This window comes from Gobio gobio (assembly GCF_949357685.1).
Source record: "Gobio gobio genome assembly, chromosome: 20".
In the NCBI taxonomy this organism is placed as follows: domain Eukaryota; kingdom Metazoa; phylum Chordata; class Actinopteri; order Cypriniformes; family Gobionidae; genus Gobio; species Gobio gobio.
In genome coordinates this window covers 41,089,763-41,103,223 of record NC_137113.1, presented here as the reverse complement: position 1 = coordinate 41,103,223, position 13,461 = coordinate 41,089,763, and the positions used below count along the sequence as shown (strand labels likewise).

General features: G+C 38.7%; 1 protein-coding gene across 1 annotated transcript; it reads right to left on the bottom strand.

The window, feature by feature from the left end:
• Positions 1-340: 340 nt before the first annotated feature.
• LOC307143901 (uncharacterized protein) lies at positions 341-4,778 on the bottom strand. Its single transcript, XM_079845719.1, has 5 exons — positions 3,855-4,778; positions 3,548-3,640; positions 3,116-3,355; positions 2,152-2,358; positions 341-2,021 (listed from the first exon to the last, which is right to left on the bottom strand). Exons 1-5 carry the CDS (start codon positions 3,886-3,888, stop codon positions 1,945-1,947), a joined length of 651 nt encoding a protein of 216 aa, XP_079701845.1. The 5' UTR covers positions 3,889-4,778; the 3' UTR covers positions 341-1,944.
• Positions 4,779-13,461: the final 8,683 nt, after the last annotated feature.

The following is a 13,461-nucleotide window of genomic DNA, read 5'->3' as shown; positions in this document are numbered from 1 at the left end:
TTTATCACCCATACATTTTCACTGTTTATTGAATGCAGTATAGAGGTGGATGAACAATGTCTTTGCCATTATGTGTCTTTGTTTTTTGTTTTATCAATGTATATGTCATTATTGTATATTTTACTCTATAGTGAATGAATGCTGTTTGATTGTGGGCTGTCTTCTTGTTAGTCTTATGTTACCTGCCTAGGGACTGCAGATGAAAAGTAGTTATTTTGACTAATTCTGGCATATTTACATGATGTATTTTTATACAACAATGTTCATTTATATGCATAATCCCTATCAAATAAACCAATAAAATAAAAATAAATAAAAGAAGTGTACTTTGCAAGGCTGTGGGTTCAACAAACAAATGATACTTTTATTCAAAGGGGTCATCAGGTCACATATAAGACACTATTGTCAGGATGTACCAGCGGACAGAGGTGTAAAATAAGTGACAGGGACAAAAATGCACAGTCCAGAGTGGTTTTAAGAAAAATAATACAGAGGAAAATAAATTTGCTATACACGAATGTAAGTTGGCTATGCCAATGTACAGGACCAAAAAATACAAACGAGATTAAATCTCTCCTTCACACTACCTCCCTGCCCTAAAATGGCTGTCTGAAAAAATGAAAAACATAATTTTAGGGGAAAACCTGTAAGTTACAAACAGGTGACAAAGCATAAACAAACAAACCTTCATGACATTTCAACCTTACAACATATATTATTTACATCTATTAGCATGTACAAAGCTCAAAACAATAAAGATAAAACATACATCCCAGGCTCTCTCCCGCCCCTATGAGGTCAGAACCCAATGGAGTAATCTTTGATGAGCAAATGCTAGTTTAAATATGGCTGCAAGCAGCAATACTGGGGCCAAGTGCAACAAAAGCAAACAAGGAAGCTAGCAGCAGACCAAATGAAAAAATTAGTGAAGACATTTGAAGCAAAAATGTTAAAACCCCACATTAAAACATTGAGTTGTATAGAGCCAATTTCATATTTTGTTTAATTATAGCGCCACCAAGAGGCACAATCCTACAATAGTTTTTATGTGTTTTCGGAGTGAGCCCATACATATGTGTGTAAATTTTGGTGAAAATATCTTGTTTTGTTTAGGAGTTATAGACTTTTTATATGAAAAAACACATAAAAAATTACTGACACCTGACTTTGATTGGATTTTACTACCCCTTACTATCAATATTTTGACATTTGGGTATTAACTTATAGCTATCGACCTTTGTTTCCAAACTTCTGATGCTGGTTTCGTCTCGATCGGACGAGTGGGTTTGAAGATATCAGCTAACGTTTTATAAACGCTAAATTACCACGCTGCACAAACCAAAGGCCGAAACCTGGCAAGTCTGGTGTCGTTGGACTCGGCAAGGATTCAGGAGACAAAAAACATTACTCCCATGAAAATAAGTCAACCACACCCAAAGTTATAAGCGTTTGAAAAAAAGAATTCTTTTTATTCTTTTAAAAAAAAATTTATATCAGACGACTCAGCATGCCGTCCTGAATCTAACGAGACCACTTTGATTTTTGGACAGACGGTTCAGAAGTTATAAGCAAAAATAGCAATTTTTTGGAATCTCTGGACCAGTAGGTGGCCCTGCGCCGAAACGCTCCATGTTGCCTCAGGTCATGCTTGTGATGACATGTACCAAGTTTGGTTTGAATACGATAAAGCGTTGCGGAGATATTGCCTTTTGTATTTTTGCAACAGCTACGTAAAATTTGTTTGCGCGTTTATCGAAAAACGATTTAACTAATCAACTTGAATTCCATAACTTTTTGTCAGCATGGTCTGAAGATGATCTGGTAAAATGTTTGTGAAAATTCCTCGGAGGAGTTCGCAAAAGTAGGTTAATTAAAAATGGCGGGAAAATCATCGTCAAATTATAAAACGTCATATGTGCAATCGAATCGGCTTGAGCCAAGGAATCAGAGGAAAAAAAACACTCTTCTGAATCCTCCGGATCCAATCATCTCTCCCACGTTATAGAGAGTCTCAAAGGAGTCTGAAAAATAAAATATGAGAAATATATGAGCTTGCTAGATCCTTTGTTTTATATTTAAAATATCAGTGCAAACAAGACAATAATAATACTGTTTAAAACAATGTTGGAGGAATAATGTCTGCGGATTGACCGTTATTTGGCTGGACGCCGGAGGGATCTGGATCAGGTGATGATGGACCAGGATCGGGCTCTGGCTCCAGATCCGCTGGAGGAACAAACGGCTCCACAACATCCTCAGCACCGAGACAACAGCAGAGGAGCGAGCGCCTCATAGCCTGACACACGTTCCTGAAGAAAGAACGATCTCCTTTCCTCTTCTTACAATCGGCAGGTTTTTCTGAAATGAAGAAAACAAAACTGAATTATTAGAAACATCTCTGACGCCAAATTAGGCTGTGATATAATGACATAACTTACATTTTACTGTTAAAGGGGTGGTTGCATGCGATTTCACTTTTTTAACTTTAGTTAGTGTGTAATGTTGCTGCTTGAGCATAAACAGTATCTGCAAAGTTACAGCGCTGAAAGTTAGATATTGTCTTTTAAAGTTATGGCAGTTTATTGCCTACAAAAACGGCCGGTTTGGACTACAACAAGCTTCTTCCCGGTTTGTTGATATCATAAACCCTTGCTATTAACATAAACACTGCCCCCGTGAACACGCAACAAAGTGGGCGAGGCCACGTCGCAGTCATTACGAAAGAGAGAGAGGGCTGTTGCAGAACTACAAACTACATTTGGCCATCTAACCAATCTAAGACCATTGCGTTTTTCAGAGGGATGGGCTTCATAGAAGCAGGAAGCAAACAAGCCGCTCAAAGGACAGTGGAGACAGCGGTGTGGAATAAAGGTAAAATATAAGAATAAAAATACGGCGTTTAAAAAAAAAAGAAGTATTAAGACATGTTATACTGCGCCCCATAAACACAACCAAGCCTAGAAAAAAACCACGGAACCACCCCTTTGATTCCAGAAAGAAAATTTCAGCAAAAGGAAATTAAATGTGACTGTACTGTGACTGTCAGAATGAAATATGAAATAGCAAAAATCTCCATCTGTACACTTTACACCGCCCAGCTTTATTTCAGTCTCACCTGTTGAGCTCCTGTTCACTGGTGAAGCCTCCATAAGGCCATTTGAAGTCTCCGTTGGCTCGACGGGAACTTGACCTGGCAGCGGAGGGCACATCCACTCTTCGAGGCTGTCGGACCTGGACAAACAACAGTCGCTGGAACTGCCCTGTTCGCTTAGGCTATCCGACCGATCGCCACTCCATTCGACGATGTACGTGCCTCGGCTGCTGAGGCTCAACGACTCTCTAGAGAACCACCTCACTATATTGTCAGAGAGGGACAAAGATGATATGGACATGATGCTTGGTGAAGATATTTCTTATCATATTAATAATCAATGTCAGTGGTCACATCAAATTGTTACTGTATTTATTTATTTTTCAACTTTCTATTTTCAATGACACATTATTTGATAACTGAGCAATAACTTCTTCAATAAAAGCCTATTCTGACCTCTGCGTAAGAGTTTAGATGGAGTGGATGGACGTCCATCGTCCTGGCTCTCCCGGCTGCCGCTCTGCCACTCCCTCTTCCTGTCCGTCTGACCTGTGGACACAGAAACACAAAACTCAGAAGACAGAAGTGCTAAATGTGTAGGAAGCTCCTGGATCTGTGTCTGGGTCGGTCATCAGAACAGAACAGGGTCTCCAAACCTCCTGACCAGCCGTCTGAGAGAAAGTGGCTCTCCTGGATTTGGAGAGGCTGGAATATTTCAGAAACATAACATCCCATAAACAAATGAAACACCTAAAGCACTCACCTCCTGTTTCACCCATCATATTCGCCATCGACATCCTCCTCCAATCTGGAATAAAAACAATACAAAACACAAAACACAACACAACACAATACAATACAAAACAATAAACTCTCCTCAAAAATACTCCTCCCAGAAAAATAAAAAAATAAAAAGAAATAAAATTTGAAACTCCTAAAATAAGAAAAGAACAATAAGATAGCACTATATAAATAATAAGAACTAAAACTCAAAAATATAACTCTGTGTAAAGGATATCTCCTGCGTTGTTCTTCCAGAATAAAACTCTTGTCTCAGGAATCGTCCGAACAGCTTCAAAATCTCAGTCAGCACAGAAAATATTCTGCAAAAGTTTTTGAATTCGCCTCGTCTCTCTCAACAACAGATCGCGATCAGTGCGCCTGCATATGAGATCAGAATCAATTCATAACAATGTTCATAACATGCGTCGCCATATCAACTAAAACTCAAATCATTCATATGAGCAGAGCACGTGACCGCGCATCGATCTAAACACATTTATTGAATAGTTATGAACTTAATTTGGACGTTTTCTTTAATAAAAAGTCTGAATCTGTTTCATTGAATCAGTTCAAAACTTTGATTCAGTGATTCCTCTGCATCATCATCACTCAGAAATGCTAGATATCTCTACAATTACCAGGCGGACGTTTTCCAGAAATGTCCCCGTTTTTTACAGCTCGTTCAAAACAACCGGCATATACATTGCAAAAAAGCCCAACATACAGCAGCTGCTGGGGCATCATGTTGTAATTCTTTCACCAGCAGATGGCGCTGTGAGCTGCGCTGACTCTACTTGGTCGCGCACGCAGCTTCATGATGAACGTAACCGAGAGCAGACCGCCATTATCGTCAAATATCTAAAGAAACATCGTTATCACTTTCAAGGTAGTAGCATACTACCATACTAACATACTACATATAGTACAAATTACTATATGTGTGTGTGTGTGTGTGTGTGTGTATATATATATATAAAAGCTAAACAATTACACCTTACCCTAGCTCACAACAAATACATGTGCAGAATGCACACATACTTAAATACATGCTTAAAATGAGCCTAAAATGCAAAATAACAAGACCAATTAAAGATAGTAACAGTTATTTCAAGCACAAACGTAACAAAACATTTGAAGTAAAAGAAAAAAAGTAATTTATACAGTATAAACTTGTGAAAATTAAAGTATTAAATACAATTATATTTGTTAAATAGTTTTATTCCATATTTATGTTGTTTTATTTGTGTAATGTGTTTTTGTTAAATCATGTTCTAATATTGTTTTGAACGGCTTGTGATTTACAGTGGTGGTTTTACTATGAACTGTTTTCATTGTTTGATTGTTTTTTTGTTTTTGTTTTTGCGGGTGCAGTGAATTGTATTAAAACCAGACCAAAAATCGTAGTAATAATAATAAAACTAAATCATAATAATTGTTAATGTTAATAATAATATAGGGAGCCCAGCCCACAACGACAACAAAAAACATTCAAAAATATATTGTCCCTGTTTTTAATTAATGGACAGGCCTAATAACAAATGAGATTTAGTGATATTTTGACCACTCAAATCGGAAATGTCCAAGTTTCCATTTCAGAAATCTGGTCACCTTACTCTGCATGCATCAAAATGTGTTGCTAAATACTTTTATTTATTTATTTTTTACTATATTTTTCTATATTATTGCATATGAATAAAATTTTTTTTAAATAATGTTTCCTTGTATTAGTTTAATGGTGAATTTTTTAGTTCGTATTATTTTAACTTTTTTTTCATGGTATTAAAATGAAAGTTTATGTATGTGTGTTTGTGTTTAGTTGAGTTTCATACTTCAGGCTTTTATGGCGCATATACTATGATATTATTATACTATGATTAAGATTTTCAAAGAGGGGAAAAAAACACCTTAATTTTATTCAGAAGCTCAAACTGAGCAAAAATGTGTAATTTTGTGCACCTGCTGATATTTATATTGTCAAAACGTAAGATGAAATTCTGATAGCTTGTAATGTCAGTCAGTGAGATCTTTATAATAGTCTTAAAATGCATATAAATATCTGTTGTCACTCTATATTCCCCAATAATGTCTTAGTAAGATTATATTGAAATGCTTTCACGATCTAAGCTCTGTAGTTTTTGATGACTGAGAGATGAACAAATAAACTCAAAAGCCTGATGGATCATATTTGATACTCACATTTTAACATGGGTTTCCTAAAACATTATGTATGGATAATCAAACTATCAATCAGACAACAGTAGATTGTGTGCAGATGTTTTTTCAGCAAAGTTTTGATTATGTTTATCATGATCAAAGAGGCCTTAGAAATGTACATATCAAATATTATACAATAGGCTTTATAGGGTTAATAATATTAATATCTCTCACTCTGGGCTGCCAAACCCCTGCTCTTATCGATACAATTAAACTCGCTTTCTGTCGTTTATCAGTTGATGCTCAAGGTCTGGGGGAGTAAGGAGGAAGCATCCCAACTGGAGAAGTGCGAGGCGGCTGCTCTCATTGTGGAGGGAACAGCTCATCAGCTAATGTCGTCGGATGGAGAAGTTGATTGATCCATACCTAGGAAACTTCAGTGAGGTCTTGTGTTAGCAGATTGTTTGCCAAGAATATAAGCTACCGTGCATTGGGGTGTTTTCAGCCATTTCAGGTTGAGTTTATTGAGATCCATGCCCTCCAGTCAGACCAGGAGGAGATAGACAGCCGGTTGTGCTCCGCCTGCATCATGCCGTCAAGCTGGGATTCAAGTCGGCAGTAGTGAGGACCCTGGACACCGACATCTTCTTCATCCTTCATCCTGCATCACGCTGACACCATCAACCTCGTCATCTACCTCGACACTGGCATGGGCCGCCACCGTCAGCTGGTCAATGTCCCAGAGCTGGCCACTCCTCTTGGGCAGCCGTACTGCAGCAGCTGCTCGGCTACTGTGTGTTTAGTGGTGAGGACTGCACTAGCACCTTCAAAGGCAAGGGCAAGGTGACACCGCTCAAAAAGCTCCAGAAGAACCCCAAATTTCAAAAGGCTTTCAGGTTGGTGGATGAATTTTAGACAATTGAATTTAAATGTATTGAATATAATATTTGGAGAGAGCAAACTTAGCAATTATCCCAACAATCTTCCTCCAGTCAGCTGTGCGATGAGTGGAAGGTGAAGTTGGAAGTGCAGGAGCAGCTGGAGGTCTTCACGTGTGTGATGTACAGTCAAGCATGTGAGACATCAGTCAAGCCGGTCAGGAGCAAGATGCTCAAGAAGATTGTGGGAGAAGACGAGACCCTCAGCATTAAGTCGAGAGTCGATTTTGCTCGCCTGCCCCACTGCCAAGACTCACTCATCCCTCACATCCAGCGGGCAAGCGGGCAGCTGAGCCGATCTTCCGGAGGCCTTAAACCCTATGACGAGGGTCAGGGGTGGGAGAAGACGGACGGAGGGATTTTGGAGCCTGTCTGGTAGGGATGGGCGATATCTTATCGTTTGCGAAATACCGGTAAAAATTCTCCCCACGATAAGAATTTGCCTTCCCGCGATAATAACGATAAAGCCTAGTTGATGGCGCGACCCATCCGCACCGTGCCACCGCTGGCCGTCTCTTGATGCCCTAAACATTATTACTTTATGATGGCCGCGGTGGCTGCGTTCGTCACTCTGTATAGCTGAACGGGGGTTGGAGAGAGAATTTCTTGTGGTGCCCCCTCAGCACTTGGTGCTCTACGCGCGGTGCTTGATAGGAGCTGCGCCACTGAATCCGCATCTCACGTGCAGAACGAAAACAACTATGGTGGAAGCTGCGGAAGAGTTCATAGCTAAACGAGGGGCTACCTGAGGGCAATCTGAACCATACAGATGTATTTTCACTCGCTGAGCACTTGGACTGAGCGCTTAAGAGATTCGCTCTGTCTCAATCGATCGGTAAAGCACACTATTTCAGTTAATCTCAATGAATGCGCAGTGTATATGACGCACATTAAACACTAGTGTGAGGCGCGCGACTGAGAGCGCTCAGTGTTTCACACACACTCAAAGAGAGAGCGAGAGAGTCTTATACCAAACAGAATTGACGTGCTACATGTAAACAATATCCTTTGTTGCATTTTCCTGTAAAGTAATGGCGTTTATTTGGAATTATTCAGCCTTTCGTGAACAGGAAGAAAGGAATGCACAAACGGGAATCTCATTGGCTGGCGCGCACCTATTACTGTGCCTATTTTGATTTCAGCCAATCAGTTGGAATGAACGCTGACAACGTAATTAATATTCATGAACCCAGAAGCTCATTATTCCTTAGTGCAGTTTATTTTTATTAGTAGAATAATTCGTGGTATTATTATATTATCAACTCAAATTACTGAAGTTCTATCATTAAATCATTATTTTCAACTTTTTTGTAATCTGAAGACATTTTTGGGATAATTACTTTTGCTGTTTCTGCTATTTTTACCACTGTTTGCACCATGTATGAATAAATACAGAATCGGTTTACATGTAAAACTTTTCATTGATTTAAAAATTATTTTTGTTTGTATTGTGTGACGTTTTTTAGCACAGTTGCACTATTTAAACATTTCCTGCACTTTTACAGAAGACAATTATATCTGCAACTTTTCCATTTCTGAAAAGGCTGGTGTGGAATTTTACATAAAAAAATTATTAAAAAATTTAAACATGGGGAATGATACTACATGTATCGTCATTGATAGCGTTATCGCAATAAATACTAGAAAATATCGGGATACATTTTTAAGTCCATATCGCCCATTCCTACTGTCTGGTCTTGTGGAGCAATTCTGGCCCCATCTCTCATCGACCTGTTTGCTGATGATGATGGAGAGGGGGAAGAGGATGAGGTGGAGATTGATGATAAACAACCATGATGATCATTGATCCATTTAATAGTGATCAATTTAATAACCTTGCAATTGTTATAACAGAATAAATTAGATTTATACGGCTAAATTTGCAACACAAAATAGCAAAAGTTACATCATTATGAGCCTAAATGTGTTATTTGCCTGTTTTTCACCAATAGCGTGGTTGTACCATGTCAATGACCTTTCCATTTGATTCCTGGTGTCCGAATTATATTAGCAAGTGGGTTCATTTGTCTTTGTATGTTGTGTGGTTTAGGAGTTAAGATGGCCGCCAAACGAACCCCATGGGACATTAGTTGACCTCGGCAACGGCAAAAATTCTTAACAAGAAACCATTAGGGTCCCAAAAAAACAGGTTACAAAAAACTGCCTAGCGGATACACGGGAACCCATTTCTCCTGCTAGACTACTTGATTATCAAAGTTTAACAAAGTGAAACATTTTACTCGAAATCACACGTTTTATGTGTAATTTGACATGTAACGTTACCAAAAGTGTCAGATTTAATCTAATTCTTTATGATTTCAGTTGATACAGGTGGAGCTGGCAAAGGTGGAGGGTTTCTAAAATCGCTCTGCAACTACAGCAAATGCTAACAAAGCATTTGAAGGTTGAGCATGACAGCTCATTGGCTACTGATACAGCAGGAACCAATCAGATGTGCTCTAAAGAGAATGATGTGATTGCAAGCAGATTGAGTTAAAGGTGCAGTAAGCGATTTTTGAGAAACACTGTTGATATTTGAAATCACCAAAACAAACACGCCCCTACCCAAAAGGATCACCCCAACTTCACAAACACGCTATGGCGCACAAGCACCTCCCCCCTCATGAGTGGACACGCCGATTGGCTACACGTGTGTTTTAGTGCTCGGTCCGATCCACTTTCAACAGCGTTTCTCAGAATATACGCTTACTGCACCTTTATGGAGCTATCAGCCTGCACCATCTAGACTTTCAGGACAGAACTTTTTATTCGTTTTTGGGAAACTATTCCTATGAGCTTCAAGATTGACCTAAATCATTCTCAAGGCCAAAGTATGCAGGATTTACATGTTTACAGTCTGGTACAAATTGTGGTTTTGGTCTATACGGCTAATTTTGCCCTTCATGACAACTGTAAGGGGGGTGAATTTTTTTATAACTCATTCGTTTACATTATATAAAGCATTAAAGTTCTGCATAGTTAAGGGCGTGGCAACTTCGAGTGACAGGTGGATTGCCCCTGCTGTTTGTCTGCTGTCCGTTAGCTCCACCCACTCCACCTGTTAGCTCATCTTTAGCCCCTTTTCAGTTATCCGGGAGTGACATGCTGTCAAGATGGCAACGGCCGCACTTTAGGCTTCAGAAACCTATGGGTGATGTCACGGACACTACGTTCATATTTATTTACAGTCTATGTGTGGCAACCGTGCCCTGGGTGCGTCGATTCACTAGGCAGTCGAAGAAAAACACATTGCCCTGGCTAAATGAAGAGTGTAGGAAACTTATGAAGGAAAGAGATCAATTATTGAAACAATCTTTAAAATCAGGTCTTTTAACAGACCGACAAAAATGTACCTCATTAAGAAATAAAGTAAAAAAAAAAGATAAACTAAAGCCAACTTCTTCATCAATACTATTGAAGAGGCAAGAGGAAATGGGAGGAAGATATGGCAAACCATCAACAAGCTGATTGGCAGAAAACATAATAATAACAATAAAGATTTAGAGTTGAAAATTAACACTGAATTAGTTACAGATCCAACCATCACATATACAGAACTCTTTCTTTCTAGACTCTGTTTATGAAACAACTCAACTTTTTAATTCACCTAGCTATTCTATTTGCTCCATTAATTATGCACAGCCGATTTCTATTTACAACAAATAACTGAAACAGAAGTAGCATCAGTGGCTTAAAAAATTCTAAGGCCATGGATATCTATGGCCTTGATACTAATTTTCTAAAAAGGCACAAAGAGACCCATATTTCATTAATCAGTCCTTAAAGGGGTGTTGAACTGAGAAATCAACTTTCCCTTGAGCTTTTGATATATAAAAGGTCATGGTAATATAAGAATAACCTGTAAGTTTCAGAGCTGAAAACTTCCAGTGTGTGTGTGTGTGTGTCTGTGTCCGCGAGAGTGTGTGTGATTTAATCATTGTGTTTGTTTGATATTTTGCGAGTCCTCTGAGCATTTCCCCAGAAGATAACCATATGGACTGACTGAAGCACATTAAATATGCACATCTTATCCAATCCTAGCCGTGGGCGTTTACTTCAAAGTGTTCAGTGCGGCACGCCCATCAAATCCGAGTGTTTTTCAGAGAGCCTCAAAACCAAGGCAGAAAATAGCCTATTACTTATTCATTATGATGTTTTTGAATGTAAAAACCACACAAACGTCATAAGTTGACCTCAGATAACAGTATAAAAAAATAAAAAAGCCAGTTCATGACCCCTTTAAGTCAATCCATTGTGCCATCAGCTTGAAAGATGGCCCTGGTATAGTCGAAAAATGGGTGGCTAAACTGATTCAACATCTCAATACAAGCAATAATTTATTCCACCCTATGGGATTTGGGTTCAGGGTTCAACTGTGTGTTTCTGGGAAAGGTTAAAGGCTATCTAGATAAGAGTTCTTATGTTGGTGCTGTCTTTATAGATCTAAAACGAGCTTTCCATACTGTTAATTACAAAGTTCTTTTATCTAAATTAACATATTTCAATTTCTCTGAACAAGCTCTCAAACTGGATAAAATCATACCTATCCAGTAGAAAGCAACGTGGTTGTGTTAAAGTCCTCATGAAATCAAAATCGATCTTATTTAATTTGTTAGCCCACATTACAGGTCTTAGGGTGAACAACTAATCCGTGCAAGTTAATACACAGAAAAAAATTGTTTGCCGCGGTAATCTTTAAACAAAATCTGAAAAGTAACTTCCGGTCTTGAATGGCGTTCCCTTTCCGATGACGACTATGCGCCGGCTTGGGTTTGAATATCCTTAACCACTCCCCTCCATCCGTTAGTCTGCTATGAGCGCGAGATGGAGAGGAGGAGCGCTGAAGTAAAACCCTGCCCTCTATTCAATATTCCGTTTCACCTGGAAATACGTCACAGCACTGAAATAAAGTCAGTTGCAACTTCCGGTTCACTGGGACTTTAATGATTCAAAGTCCCCATTCTGTGAATGTCCAGTAGGGGTCCCCCAAGGCTCCACACTTGGTCCAATCCTGTTTACACTGTATATAAATGATCTGCCAGAGGCATGTAAAAATGTTGATGTTCAGATGTATGCAGATATGCTGTAATCTTTACACATGCTAAGAACTACCAAGAGATGGCATCCACACTTACATCTGCAATGGCTCACATTGATGACTGGCTCACTAAGTCATGTCGATCTCTACCTAAACATAAAAAAATATGAAGGTGTCACATTCTAATGCCCCTCCGCTGCATGGCTTCTTCCAAAGCGGTGGTAGTACACGCAGGGGTGGAAAAGGGGTTTCGAGGGAGGACGGAGTTCCAGCTAAAAAAAAAATGGTTCAATTTTATTTATTTTTTTAATTAAAAGGATTTGTATATTTTAGCAACTCAATAATCTACAATATAATAGCCACATATACACGTAATGCAATCTATAATAATAAAAACGTAGCAGAATATTCTGTGATAAAGGCTGCACAATGTCAACTTTTGTGATTGGCCAATACCGGCAGACTGCAGCCAATGGAAATGCTTCTCCATTGGTACGTGCTTGAGGTAAATTATCTGGAATGATGAACTGTGATTTTTGACCGAAAACCCGTTACTTTAACTGTTCTGAATTAGGATATATCTGGATCAATGTGCACTGACCGCCACAGTGTTCATGTCAGAGAACTCAGAGTCATGGATAGATGATAGCCTTTTAATGATTGCTTTGTATCAACACAGATGGACATGTGCAAGGTTGATCTAGAACAGTTAAAGAGAAATAATAATTAACATATAAATCACTTAAGTGATATAAATAAACTCAACATAAAGTGTCTTCATCCTTAAACTTCAAAGGATTGACGTCAATTCAGCGCATAACTCACGTGAGATAAATAGATTGCATATGCATATAAATGAATAAAACTTATAAACAGTATCTGCAACGAATACACTTGTAATACAACATTAATATTCAAATAACACTGGACTTACTTGTACGTTACTCATACAATGTCCTTAAAGTGCGAGCAATCCAGCGACTAGCGCTACGCATATTCTCAGTCTACTAAATGAGCGTAAGCTGCGCATGTTGCGCAATATTCTGTAACTTGCAGCGCTGATTCTGCGCACATCTCCGGTTATTATGCTGAACATGGAGAATTCAGAACATTAACAGATGCCATAACAGAAACTTTGAAATGATAAAGCTGTGTTAACATGCCTGAAATGATCCTGTCTATAAATATAATATTAATACATAAATGGTCATCTAAAAATGATCCGGCCGTCTTTCCCGAAAAGAGCTTGAATTTCCGTTATATCGAGTGAAATCAGATCCAGAATCGCACAGTGTAATTCAGAAATGCATGCGAGATATGCACAAAACACACACAAATGGCGAACCATGCTGGTCAAAATTGGAAATGCAATGAAAACACAGGCCAAGCATGTAATGATACCTGGAAAATAAAATAAGGATTAAAATGGATTTAAGGTAATACAGAAAAAAAAGAAA

Bases quoted from the DNA above. Each gene is read 5' to 3' on its own strand.
- LOC307143901 (XM_079845719.1), bottom strand. From the start codon at position 3,888: ATGTCGATGGCGAATATGATGGGTGAAACAGGAG. The intron at 3,641-3,854 runs GTGAGTGCTTTA...CTGTGTCCACAG, and splicing joins TATGATGGGTGAAACAGGAG to GTCAGACGGACAGGAAGAGG. The intron at 2,022-2,151 runs GTCAATCCGCAG...TTTATTTTTCAG, and splicing joins CGGCGTCCAGCCAAATAACG to ACTCCTTTGAGACTCTCTAT.